General features: G+C 38.0%; 1 protein-coding gene across 1 annotated transcript in view; it reads left to right on the plus strand.

Moving 5' to 3' along the window:
• Positions 1-12849, plus strand: part of fbxl16 (F-box and leucine-rich repeat protein 16) — a 34743-nt gene extending 21894 nt beyond the window's left edge. Inside the window, exons 3-7 of the mRNA XM_077559275.1 lie at positions 2424-2666; positions 4563-4828; positions 7016-7100; positions 7217-7280; positions 8895-12849. Coding sequence (XP_077415401.1) covers positions 2424-2666; positions 4563-4828; positions 7016-7100; positions 7217-7280; positions 8895-9043 — 807 coding nt within the window. The 3' untranslated portion in view covers positions 9044-12849. The remainder of the gene's footprint in view (positions 1-2423; positions 2667-4562; positions 4829-7015; positions 7101-7216; positions 7281-8894) is intronic.
• Positions 12850-14857: the final 2008 nt, after the last annotated feature.

Below are 14857 nucleotides of genomic sequence, written 5' to 3' on the forward strand. Positions count from 1 at the left end.
CAAAAGCAACAAAATTACAGCAACACTAAGTTGTAGTCACAATGCAGCTAATGATGTCCAAAGTCCACTTTAGTGGACTCATACAATACTTGGATATTTTAACAATTATATTACTCCTTAGTTGTTGCTTGATGTCCTAATATATATTTTTACTTGCAAGGGCAACCTGTAATAGAAGGAATAGACACTTATTCCTTCCTTGCACGTCACTTCTGAACGTCTGTCTGCCATCTTGTTGTCGGTCTTCTTATTTTTTGCCATCACAAACGTTAACCACTGGATGGCACTGTATGTCAAGACAACACTAGTGTCCACTGGAGTGGCTAATGGCCAACTGTGGCAAAAAGATTCATTTATATGGAGAAAACCTTTTAATAGCTGTCCACTGTAATAACCACTCTCCGAGAAAGGGTTAAAATGTTTAAATTAAGCCTATAAATGCCGCAATATCGAGGCATTATTTTTGTCTAAATCAAACTCTTCAACTCACTTCCACATTGTTACTTGACACTAAAATGTTAGAAGAAGGCACCAAAGTAATACTTTTATTGGTTTGTGCTGAACAAATACAGTAGGTACATTTCTCAGCAAATAAAAAATCTTTTTTTGTCTTTTTTTCTTTTTCATTACTTTGTGACTTTTTTGGACTTATCTTGTTTGCCTTTTTGTTGGCATTGTTGATGGCAGTCGTAGTAGAGAAGTGTTATTTCTTCTCATTATATTGATTGTATTGTGTTATCGTATATTCCATTGCTATGAACAGAAGCTGGCGAGTGTTTCTCAGATGGCTTTTCATACCTGCTAGGCAAGGATGCTATTCTGGGATGAGTGCAAGGTTGCCATGGTGAAAGCTGGAACTGTTGACTGTATGATCTACAGTATATGTTGACTTTCCTGTTGTGGGTGCTGAAATGTGCATTACCAATTGATTGCACCGAAAACAGAAGAACTACGCGGGTCATCGTCACAGTAAAACCAACTTAGAACATTTACAGCATCTTTGAAATGTTGATGCTACCGGCAGAACATAAGCAATCGTATGAGACAAACTCATTCATATTCCATACTACACTTACTTCACACACATAGTACACACACACACACACTCACACACACATGCATTAATACATATATGTTTCAGATACCAGCTTGAGTTGTGCGGTGCACGTTAGTAAAAACTCACATCCTGTGCTTTCAAACTGGCTGCTGACGACCCGGGCTCTTATCTCAGAGGTCAACGTTGTATGCGCCCAAGCTGCAGACATGGTGGCGGCGGATATGTATAAAAGGGTGATTCTTGATTGGACACGTGTTGTATAAACCTTCAAGTTTTTATTTCATGTTTTACAAGTGCCACCATCAGCAGCATGGACAACATCAAGACAATATGATAATTCCTCTCAAACGCGCCTCAGCATGCCACGCTGTTGATTGCAACTGTTATTCGATTTTTCAGTCTTGTACCCTATATCCGCGTTGGTATATTCATGAGCTTTTAACCACCGAATTCAGAATTAATTTGAATGGGTTACTATTGACTCCACCCCACAGGCTGTTGAATTGAATAAGGAAGCAGAATTGAATTAATTGCAGTTAGGAGAAATTCATTCTCATCGCCTATTAGTGAGAATGCGACTTTTAAATTACATTTTTCTTCCAAATGTAACTACGGAGACTAACATTAAGTATAAATTCAGTTAATGCTGGAAAGCTTAGCAATATATCTTAGTTAATGAAAGTAATTAATGAAATGAAATAATGTTTTTGTGTAGGGGCGGTGTGGCCATTTGGAAATTTGGGTGTTTATAGAATGGCCAGTACATTTCCGGGCCTGGTTGCATGCACCCCACAATATTCTACCTTAACAAAGACAATAATGTTTAGTTTTGATTGACAGTCAGAGAGGTATTAGTTGATTAAACCAGTTTATTATTGTGGCTTGATTAGCTCATCTTACAGATTAATGGTGCAAATTTTTAATAGCTACCCTCTTAATGTAGTGCAACCGTGTCACTCTCAGCAACAGGGCTGCAGGTAGCAGGGTTGCGAATCCAGACGAATGTTAGCTTTCTCTCAGAAGCAGAGGCTAGCTGTTGAGCCAGCCGAGGACAAACTTACTTATGTAAATAAGTAAAGGGGAAAAAAGTGTCTTATTCTGATCATGTACATAACAGGGTTGCATGAGGTAGAGTGAGACATTCAATCTAGGCTAATAACTTTGCTCTACCCATTGTTTTGGAAAAGTGTTTGATGATGTCAAGTTTTTCTTCTGCCGTGCTAATAAGGTAACAGGGTTACCAAAATATTTTAAATTTGATGGGTGGGACATGAAATGTCCTAAACCATTCGATCCCACTCAGTCAACAAAAATATCTTATCAGCTATATGAGTGAACGTGGCCAAATGTATCCTTTGTTTTGCAGGTGATGTTGGAGCAGATGCAGGGTCTGATGCATCTGGAACTGTCAGGGTGCAACGACTTCACAGAGGCCGGCCTGTGGTCCAGTCTAAACGCCCGCCTAACGTCACTCAGTGTCAGCGATTGCATCAACGTAGCGGATGATGCCATCGCTGCCATCTCACAGCTCCTGCCCAACCTATCGGAGCTGAGCCTGCAGGCCTACCATGTGACTGACACGGCCATGGCCTACTTCACAGCCAAACAGGTAGGATTGGAAACAAGACCAGCATCCATGGAACCAATTTCACAACTAAGTACAACAGCAGAGGAGAAGGCAGAGTAGTGTGCATTTCATCAGTCACCATTAACAATTTCGTGCTATAAAATATAGTTATCGTGTCCTAACACAACACTTGTACATTCCCGTGTTTACCTGTGCTGCAACGTCACAGAGAAGCTCCTATCAACATTCAAGATGTTCAACAACACTAATTTAGTCACACATTCAGGTACTTCCCAAAGTTGACACAACAATTCACCAGCTAATAGTCATCACGATTCAGTGAGCACTCAGTAAACAGCAATGGCTAACATACTGTACCACTAGCAAGCAGCATGTTCTTGGCAGCAATAGAATAAAACAGTAAGTGTGTTTGTGTGAAGGCACTTTAGACAGAAAGAGGGAGGAGAAATTCAAAGAAATATATGAGTGTCCGAAAGCAAAAGAAAAAGCGCCATATAAATCAGATTTTATTATAATTATTATTATTAGTATTAGTAGTAGTAGTAGTAGTAGTATAACTTTGGGTTATGTTCCTCAGTAATATTATTTAGTGCATTAAAAAACAAATTGTTGTCGTCTATTTACGTCAATGGTGTCCAAACTTTTTCATTTGAGGGCCACATACAGAATAATCGAAGGATGCCAGGGCCACTTTGACATTGAACACGCTAAAACGAATAAGTCGATCAACTATGTACAATAGTTATTTTAGCAGTTTTATTTTTTTTAACAAGACAAACAATTTGGGATTTTTCATGATTTTGGGTTGGCCCGCCCCAGCCCTGAGCCAATCTCCACATTCAGAATTAAAGGAAGAATAATTGGTAATAAAATGAATTTTTTAAAGCAGTGTTTACTTGTGGATCTTAGTTAATCATTAATGTGATATGTTCACAAATTAGACCTTGACACAGACAGCGGAGGAAAACATTTTTGTTTCTGAAACTGAAATATCTGACTTCATTAACTAAGCTACAAATAGAAATATTTCTGTTTTAGTTTTAAATAGTTTCTGTGCATATCTTGAAAAGCAGACTGTCAAAAGTTATTTTTTTGTATATGCTGAGGGCCGCTAGAAAATGGATGGCGGGTTGCAAATGGGCACGGGCCCATAGTTTGGACACCACTGATTTACATAATTAATTTGATATTTGATGATGACAAATTTAACAGAGAATGATGACCACATCTACTGTACTGCAACTATGACTATTTGTTCCAAGCACTATACAGTTATGTTAGTAATAACACAGTGTTGCCACTTACGCAGTCCAAGACAGTGGTGGGCCTGGTAGTTGTATTAAGAAGCATGGTTATCCACACACCAATAGTACAATTACAACGTTTTAAAATGTACAAAGTAGTTTTAGTTTTGGAGGCTCATCCCAACTGGACTTACAGGTTTAGCTACTTTTGTTGTTTTTATTGTAGCTTAGCTAGCTAGATTTCTCTGGAAGGTAGCTTCTGTGAAGTGAAGCCACTTTAAGAATGGCTTGTATCCAAGTGCCCAACACTGCCTACAGGTATAAACAGAAGTTGGACAATAGATAAAACAAAAATAAAGTAAACCTACTCAACCTTTGAAGACGCTTGACATGATTGTCAGTGGAAACGGGAAGTTGTGTTTCAAGCTTCTCTGCTCATTTTCATACTAGCCATTATACTTTCAGCTAACATGCTATTTACAGTGCATCTGCTTTGTTCAATTAATTTGTGTATTTCATGAATATTTAGTTAATTGTATTAGTCATAGTGCCCTTTCCTAAAGTAAGTAAGTAACTAACTAACTATCTTAGTAAGAAAATAAGTAAGTTATTTTTGCCTTTTGCACTTGATTAGTTGATTCTCCCTTCATCATCCCCCCCCCCCCCTATGCAGGGCTACACCACCCACACTCTGCGGCTTCACTCGTGCTGGGAGATAACCAATCACGGCGTGGTAAATATGGTGCACAGCCTTCCCAACCTGACGGCACTCAGCCTCTCCGGCTGCTCCAAAATTACTGATGACGGTGTGGAGCTGGTGGCGGAGAACCTGCGGAAGCTCCGCAGCTTGGACTTGTCATGGTGCCCCCGAATCACTGACATGGCCCTGGAGTACATTGCCTGTGACCTGCATAAATTGGAGGAACTCGTCCTTGATAGGTCAGTGTTTGTGTGTGTGTAATTTGTAATGAAAGTTACTTTAATGTGGCTATGTAAAGCCACATTTCCACCAAGTAAAGTTTAGTTCAATCTAACACTGTCTAATTTGCTGAGATTCAATGATAAACATAAACTGCAAATACACTTAATCCTCCCTCTGTGATAATCAGCATTTTTTTTAATAATACTTTTTTCGCTTCTTTCCATCCACACGGAAGTAGGTGGACATTTTACTGAACAAAGAACGGCAATCTTTGTCAGACTGACGGTGCTGGAAATGATTGCTTCAAAGAAACAACACAACGCTTTGCACATTGCATCAACTTCTGTATTTAACAAATATTAAATCAATTATATTGGTCATATATTTGGTCAAGTAAGTAGCTATGTAAATAACTAAACTACGTAACTACTAGTAACTCGCCAGAAAATTCCAACATAGAGCAACACCTAATTTGCTCATCATCATAAAAATGAGTAAAATTAAAATTTTACTTTTAAAAGAAATACTGTCCTATTCACTTGACGCTGCATTGAAAATGCACCTAATCCATTGTTAGCTTCCAAGAGAACCATTTTATGACATCATAGATTTTGGCTGTCTGAATTGGGAATGGGCACATTGTGCAGGAATATACTATTATATCATATATCCCCCCAAATTGTTGTCAGATTCCATACAACACAACTTTTGAAGGTTCCACGGTATTTTCTAAAATATAAAAACAATACAGTCCTCAGAAAGTGCTCCTAGACCATACTGTATTCAATGTATGCATTCTGAGCTCACATCATTCCAGTTTGACATCATCTTTGCAAGAATGGAAGCACAGCATGTTAGTCAGAAGTGATGAATAATCAGATTTTCTTTTGCTCCTGGTGGCCCAGTGTGGTTGGCATGTCTGCCTCGCAGTCACGAGATCTGTGTTTGAATCTCGTTTAGTTAATGAGGAGATATCTGATATGTATTCTCGACTGAAGCGCACCAGAAAAGATGCATTGTGAATGATTGGATCTAACCTGGCATGTGTAAAGACACTCTGAATAGAAGGCACAGCGTTTTATATTGCACATTAGTTATGCAAATAGCAGCCAAACAGCATTATAGTAGAAGTCGACCATTTTTAGACCCATTTATCGCAATTGTCATGGCAGCAATAGGCCTACACCCTCAGACAAGAGATTACTTATGTAATGACATTATTTTACTTCTTATACAGCATTTTAGTCACAATACACGGTAGAACTGAAATAGTATCAGCACATGAGTTTACATGGGTGACTAATGTACGTGGAAGCTATAATGCATTATGTCCAGCCCAATGGCCTTTTATAATTGAGTGACTAACTCATACTTCCAGTAGATATAGTGGACACACACACAAAAAGGACAATATAACGCCACAATAGTCCCTCCAGATTCTTGTCATCATAACACTCAGTGCTGTAGCCGGGAAGTGGTTTAGGGGCAAAATATCGCGGTGAGAGCAGAGCTTTGTAACGGTGGTGTCGGTATTCTGCTGAGTCGCGCTTAAAAACAGCCGACTCATCAAATGTACTTTCATATGTTTTCCTTACACATGCACTGAAATAAAACATTCATGGAACATCAGCTGTGTTATATCACAAATCCAGTTTGGAGCTTGATGTGACCAAATGGAAAGCAAAAGTGCGAGATGGTAAACATGCAACCATCCATCCCATTTCTATACAGCTTTGTCCTCATTAGGGTCACGGGTGAGCTGAAGCCGATCCAAGCTGACTTTGGGCGAGAGGCCTCGTACACGCTGGATTGCTTACCAGCCAATTGCAGGCCACATGGAGACAAACAGCTATTCACACTCACATTCACACCCGTGGATGATTTGGAGTCTTCGCACACAAAAATGTTGTGTTGTTTTCCTAACCCACTCGCTGGGTAGCTTGGATTTGGAGCAGATTGGGATGCTTTTGCCCAAGGTTGGGTTCATTATTTTGACCCACTAGTTGGGGTTTATTAGTGGACGTTATGAGATATTTTAATTACACCACCACGAAAACCACAAAGAAATTTGACAGATCAATGTCATGCTACACAATATTTATCAGAATGTAAAATATCAATTGATGTTATTTATATTCTTGGGCTTCAATACACATAAAAATCTATGTTGTTGACATGGCTAAGTTTATTGTGCTTGCTTATAGGTGTGTACGAATCACAGACACAGGCTTGGGCTATTTGTCCACAATGTCATCATTGCGGAGCCTCTATCTGCGCTGGTGTTGTCAGGTAACAAAATATACATAACATGTTTAGAAAAAAAAAGTGTTTAAATTATGTTGCTGGAGCAAACTGGTGGTTATTTTTCATTATTCCACGTGATTGTTTGTGTGTGACATGCTCAGGTGCAGGATTTTGGGCTACAGCATTTGTTTGGAATGAGGAGCCTCCGTCTACTCTCTCTAGCAGGTACTGTACAGGTGATTGCTTTGTGCTATGCTGAGATATATGGGAGAATGTGCAAATCGTGAATTAATTGATGGTTTTGATGCTAGATACAAATAAAAGTGGGGTCACAAGTTTTACAGCAGTCCCATATAATGTTTGAATTTATGACTGGTGTGCAATGATCCAGTTTGTGTTACACTTCACCACTAATAGAATGCACCCCTGCCAAATAATATACTGTAATACCATAGGTGCAAAGATACTGTATTTGTGCTGATGTTTATCTCACACCGCCATCTAGTGGTTACTCTTGAGAAATTGAAAACCCCCCAAAATTTCGCTGCACATTCATTTTTACTCACACGTTATTAATTTTTAATTATGTAAACGTAATAATTGCTTGCTAATTATTATATAAATGTTACCCAACCTGTACTCACTCATATCAGCTGTGTTTCCAAACCTTTATTGAGCTAAGGTGCATACAGTATTTTACATGGCACAACACCACCTAACAATAAATGTCACAAAAAGTGTATACACATAACAATTATGTACCTTATGCTATAGATTGAAAACGTACGTACCGGTACTTCCTTATAAATTGCTGGCATAGACAGATAATGATTTGTGAGAAAAAAAAAAAAACTTATGCTTAAAATTTGTTACAGTACGATGTACATCAGCCTGGAAAAGTGGCCTATAAGATTAAAAGTATTTATAGAATACAGAATACAATATTTATAACATCAATAATGTGATTTGTTTGTTTTCACGATAGAATCTTGTCTCCAATCCTGAGTTTTGATTTGACTTTTGAGGTCTGCACAATAAATCTTTTCAAAATTACGTTACAGTAGATCTCTTGTTTAAAAAAACAAATCAACTTAACTTTGCATTAAATTTAGTATAAGACTTATATAAACTGTCTCTTACATTTGTGTTTGATATTTCCCCACTGAAAACGTTTCACAGTTTTGCTGCTATGTGCAATGTGAATTTAAGAAATAAAAACTGTTGATGATATGAAAAAAAATAAATTGTTTATTATTTATATTGTTGTATTTTAATTTTTTAATCAAACCATTGCTTCAGGGATGCAAAAAAAATCTTCCTCAAGATTAGAAAGTTGCTCCTCAAATCAAGTCATTGCTTAGCAAAACTGCTCCAAAAAGAAGTTTTTCTGAGCCTTTATTTTTAACCACGCAATAATCAAAATAAGGTAAATATAATATTGCTCTGCAGCTTGAATGGTTTAATTTGTATTTGCGTTTATTTCAATGGGCAACATTACCCTGGTTTGCGAACATTTTGGGTAAGAACGGGCTTAAGGAACACATTAGATTTGTAACCTGAAGTTCCACTGCAGTGTATTAATTGTTTCCATCATATAAAAAATATTGCTGCTGACTATAGTGTGGACCTCGATTAGCAGTTGCCATAGACGGAAAGAGCCCCCGAAAAAAGTGATGCCACTAGATGGCGCCAAAGCATTGCTTTTTCCTACTGTAATTTTTATCCACCAAATAGGTGAATTGGCAAATGTTGAAGCCGGGATATATGTGAATGAACTAAGCATTTCATTTAAAATGGCAATCGGAGACATGCGTAAACAGATGATTCCCCCTCCTCTAGGTTGCCCTATGCTGACTACCACCGGCCTATCAGGCCTGATCCAGCTGCAGGATCTGGAGGAACTGGAGCTGACCAACTGCCCGGGAGCCACCGCCGAGCTCTTCAAATACTACTCGCAACACCTGCCGCGCTGCATGGTTATCGAATAAGACCGCTATCCCACCCACGGCAACCAACCGCAATACTTCCACCTTCTTCCTCGTTTTTCTTTCACACTCTCGTCAAATGCCGGCCAGGATGTAGAACACCATTCCTCATCCCCCCACCCCAAACCCCCGCCCGTCTTTCTCCAACACTCCATTGAGTAGGCTGACCAGCAGGAGGACTGAGAAAAGAGGGACGACGAGTGCCTCGCGACTGGATGGCGTTGCAGCGAAAGGCCTGGTATGACGTCTTGTCACATTTCTTTTTGGAAAGGCGCAGGAGGTTTCAGACAATAAACTTGGATGATTTCCCACAGCAGATTGGATCCACACTCAAAGGCGTGCGTGCGGATCCAGCTGCAACAAAGTGGTATTGAAAAACACAAATAGGGACTTTTGTGTTGCTGTTCTGGTGGAACTCACACTTGTGCTTAATCACTTTAAATGCACTCACACACATAGTGTACGTGGTCAGTGAAACGAGACCATAAATACTAACAAGTTTTTTTTCATCACTATGTAATATACGCGTCTCTTTTTCCTTAAAGCTTCAGTGTTCTCTTGTTCAGACACAAACCAGCCGGTGATGAAATCCGACAATTTCTCGGATGGAACTTCTCTTTCTCTTTTTCTCCCTCTTCGTGCGTGTGACGTGTGAACTCATGAACTCATAGGCTCCGCAATTCTTGGGGGATACCACCACTACCCCCCACCCCCCTCCGCCCCAACCCCCATGTCCGTATGTTATCAGAAGTCAAAAAACATGGCAAGACATTTGCAAAACAACTGTTTACATTGTTTGTCCTCTTTTGTTGGACTTGCACGCTTGACTAACTTTTTGTTTTACATTTACCCACTTCTCTTTTTCTGTTTTGTAAGGCGGTGAAATTCTAGCTCTAGATAAGACGCTGTTGTACACTATCGCTTTTGTGTCTTTAAAGATTAGTCGGAGAAGCAATGGAAGAGTGTGAAGACAGAGTTCTACTTTTTTTGCTGGAGAAGTGTTGCTGACGGTTAAGTGCTTTTGCCTTGAAAGGTTTCATGCTTGCAAGGCTGTACCCTGCCTTGAAATGTTCAAGTCTGATGACAAAGTGTCCATTTGAAGTATTCCTACAGTGAAGGGATGTTGAATTTTGGAACTTCACTTCAAATTGTGGTCGAAACACATGGATGGTTTAGTGTTTCTATTTGCAATTGTGTGTTTCTAGTGAACATGAATTGTGGACCCCATGGGGTCAAATTACTTTATGAAAAGTCGGGGGATTTCACTACAGTATTTATTAACTCCGCCTAGGAGTTTTTTTTGTTTGTCTTTTTTTGGCTGCTGTTCTGTTAGCTGGCTCATTCACAAATTAGCCGGCAAACATGCTTTTCAGGCACATCCATGAAAATATCAATTGATATATCACATTATAGTCCACGGAAACCTGTACTCTCCCAGTAGCACAGTAATGGTAATAACCATGCCATGTCCACGAAAGGTCAAGAACTCCTAAAATGTAGTAGACATGCTGGTAAACTATAGCTTATCTCAGAGTTAGAAACAAATTGACGGATGCCTTTTATGTTATCTTTTGGAGTGATGCATTGCTGAGTTCAGATAAACCAGACAAAGACCCAAATTGTCAAAATCTTGACTAGCATTTTATTTTACTTAACGGGACTGGAAATAACAGAAAGGCACAAGATTGTAATTTGTAGGAAGTCTACAGGATTCTGCAAACCTTTTGAGAAGAGCTTTTCAAGTGTGAGGTGCACTTCACAGGAGGTGCAGTAGCTTGTAGGGAAAAAAAGAAGAAATAATTTAAACATGCTACGATTTCATAAATGTGATTGACAGACGGGCAGATTTCGAGTCAAGGCGTGGTAGGCAGTCTTTACAGCTTGTTAGTTTGTTGTTGAAATGTTACGCGCAAACTGAAATGGATTGTTTTTAGTTCCTACGACGAGAGAAGAGACGACAGAAAACAGTCAGATCGGCTTCCAAAATATCAGCTAGGTTGATAATCAAAGGCTTTACATTCTTGACAATGTTGATTCAGTAATATGAAAATTTAAAAGCAGCACGTGAGGTCTTAAAACATTTACGGGATATTAGGAAGGCGTTTTGGTAATGGAACTTTTTTGTTCGAATGTTAAGAAAAGCAACGTGTCAAGAAAAAGGAAGATGGAAATACTGCTTCTGTTCCAAATACAATTTCTTTGTCTCTATGCTACTTCATGTCATTTTCAGTTCAATGATACCCATTCACCAAATAAAAATTCACTTTTTGCTGCCTCAAAGTGAAATCAGGGTATATGAATTATCATATTAACCTTATACAGTGGTGCCTTGAGATATGAGTTTAATTTGTTCATCATCTTTTTGAATGGAAAGGTCATTAATTGCTTTCAGCCTGACCCCCCCCCCCCCAAAAAAAAAAACGAAAATGCGAAAAAATTTATATTTTACTCGATTATATTTTACAATAATAGTGTAATATAGTATAGTATAGTAATAGTGATAATTTTTTCAGAGGATAACGAATATATTTATGTGAGAACTGTTTTATTGGCTCTGTACATGTTTTGCTGTACCATTTGTGTTTAAATATCTGTTGCGTAAAGTGTTAGCCACATCGATGCTATTCGTTAGCCCGTCTATGACATTTCCCATTATGTGCGGATTTATGTGCTTGCTTTTAATATGGTGTAATTCACTTTGCTTCGTGTCCAGTTTGACAGTAATCTTGAACTGGTAGTGGCATTAAACAGCTTGTAACCTCTTTTGAAGAATTTTACTGTATATCTGCCCCCCAAAAAAGCCAAACATTTTGGTTCCCAATTCAAAGCAAACAATCAGCTAAAAGACAGCGCATAGCTCGAAAAACTTGTTCATTGGATCACTCATATCTCAAGGCACCAAAAATGAGTGCAAGTGTTCAAAAATGTAAGCTGAATATTGGTGGAGGATTTTAAGTCAAATCTAAATGTTATAATTACAAAGAAAAGCCACGCTGAGCTAAAATGCAACAGGTTAGCAATACAGAACAAACATAAAAAGGCATCTGTTCATTTGTCTGGCTCATTTCAAAGAAAATATTTATTTTGATAGAATTGGTTTGATATTAATTGGGAGATTAAGTTGCTTGACAATGAGCCACACTGCCATTTTATCTTCTTTTTTTTCTGCCTCTAGTGTGTCGTCAGACGTGCTAACTGCCAACTGAAAGGTCTGGCTGAGTGACAGCCAGCGTTAGGTTGTGCCAAATAAATATGCAGCGCCACACGTTGCTGCTTTGCCTCGTACGTGGACTGTATCTGATGCATGTTTTTAGTTGCTCTGTATTTCATGAAGGCTGTCCTTCAAATGTTCATTGTACATATTTATTTATCTATTTATTTAAATTAATTTGGGTCTCACCTATATGGTTTTATTTATTGAGAGACATTGCTTCACATTTGCAACGATTGCTGTTTTAGATACCCCCCCCCCACCCCCACCCACCCACATCCCCCAACATTTCAACACCTAAAATCAATATTTGACCTAGTGCTAACATGATACATTCACTGTCATTGTCTTGAATGTGGCAGAAAAATATGAAGTCTGACATATAACTTTGTCGTGGCTAACAAATGTTTACACTATACTACTACTAAAATGTTTAAGGGCAGGATTTATGATTGGATCATGCAAAATGAAATCTATGGAAGCTGATTAATGACAATAACAACAACAAAAATCTTGACCAGAACTAGGCTGTGGTGTATGTTTATCATGCCATCATAACTATGACAGAATATGTATTAAAGGATTTTATTAACTATTATTTATTTGGTGTTTTGGTTTTGATTTAATGCTATTGTGTCCATCATCCTCAATACATACAAACAAAAAGTTCTGATCATCAGGTTGACAGCAGTCAATTTTCTATGTCTTGAAATTTTAAACAAGTGACAGCTGGGGCGAAAAGTATATAAATATAAATAAAATATAGAAAATAAATTCAGTGGTTTAATGGTTGTGGATATATATATATATATATATATATATATATATATATATATATATATATATATATATATATATATATATAGTATATAGTATATATATGTATATATATATATATATATATATAGTATATAGTATATAGTATATATATATATATATATATATATATATATATATATATATATATATATATATATATATATATATATAGCAATTGTTGTAAGTCGTTCATATAGTATCATTCCATAAGTATTTATTATTGGAGAAATAAAAATCCTGAGTTTCATTATTTCTAAATTTGATGACTGAACATAACATTGTCTGTAATGAGCTTCCATAGGTTCAGGTGCAAGTTTACATATCATAAATGGACATGTACAGTCAGGCATTTAAAATCTTAGTCCACGGTACATTAGCGAAGGAACATTTTCAAAGAGAAAATTGTACCTGTCACTTCTACTGCTGTCTACAGTCTTTGTATACATCTATCACCATTTTGTTACAACCCTTGTACAGCACAACTTTCAACTGTCAAATAAATATAGACCGTTTACTGATATGAAATTATGACGCAGTGTGTGTACTTTCCACTTACGTTGCCTTTGTTGTTGTGTGTGTTTTGTTGTTGTCTCTTAGCAATGATAGACAAGCATCTTAAGCAGCTTGCCTTGAAATGGGATGGGAGAGAAAGGAAGGAAAGAAAATATTTTAGTTATTTAATTCCCTACAACAGATCAGGTATGGTAATACTGTGATGACCCACTAGTAGCATTTTAGAATGAATTTCTTTCTTCAAAGTTTAGTCTGGCTACCATTAATAATTCCAATGGGTTTAAACGGCAAAGAAAGAAACTAATAATTTGCACAAATCCACTACTTCCTGAACTCAGCACCACTCCTTCATTTCCTGTCTTTCATGATTGGACAAACTGATTAATCCAGGTGTGCCTGACCTCACTAACCAGACACACCTGGATTAATCAGTTGGGGTTGGTGAAAGACTCTGGTTGGTAACCCGGTGGGTAGTAGGTAATGTCTGGTCGGTGCTGGATTTCACGTTCCTTTATTTTCTTTGATCCTTCCTCGGGTCTCCTGACAACCTCACAACTCTAGCTGGATTCTGAAGTATTCGGTTTAGGTGAACGGTCTGGGATTTTTAACAGGTTTTAGGTGAACTAATGAGTACACACTCACATGCACGCACACATGCACACGCACGCGCACACACACACACACGCACATGCACATGCACATGCACATACTCACCCACATACAAAACAAAAATTGGATTAATCAGTTTGTCCAATCATGAAAGACAGGAAATGAAGGAGTGGTATCGAGTTCAGGAAGTAGTGGATTTGTGCAATGAGCCCAATGAGTTACTCAAGTGGCTACACATTTTTACTTTTATTTTCAGATGGAAACTGCCTTTCTGTTAAATATGAAGGAAGCATATCTTAATGTCTCTTGATAGGTTTTTATCCAAATGAAACTCCTCAACTCACTTTCACATAGTTTCTTCGCACCAAGATACCACATGATGGTCTCAAATGACTACTTTTGATTAAATGAAGCTCTTCAACTCACTTTCACATAGTTTCTCAGCATCCAAATGCCGCAACACAAAGTTACCTAGGAACGTGTGCATATATAAGGAAAACGTGTCTGAACAACCAGGTTTATTCAGTCTGAGCAGCGCTATTACAGATATTGAAGCCCAAATGTGAGGTGCTGTACACCCCCAGAAAAAAAGTTCACAATTGAAACCCTGATTGGGTGTGGTAGGAAATCGTTTTTCAAATGTTGCCTGTCCGAAGTCTAGACAG

The sequence above is a fragment of the Vanacampus margaritifer genome, chromosome 2 (assembly GCF_051991255.1).
Source record: "Vanacampus margaritifer isolate UIUO_Vmar chromosome 2, RoL_Vmar_1.0, whole genome shotgun sequence".
NCBI classification, from domain to species: domain Eukaryota; kingdom Metazoa; phylum Chordata; class Actinopteri; order Syngnathiformes; family Syngnathidae; genus Vanacampus; species Vanacampus margaritifer.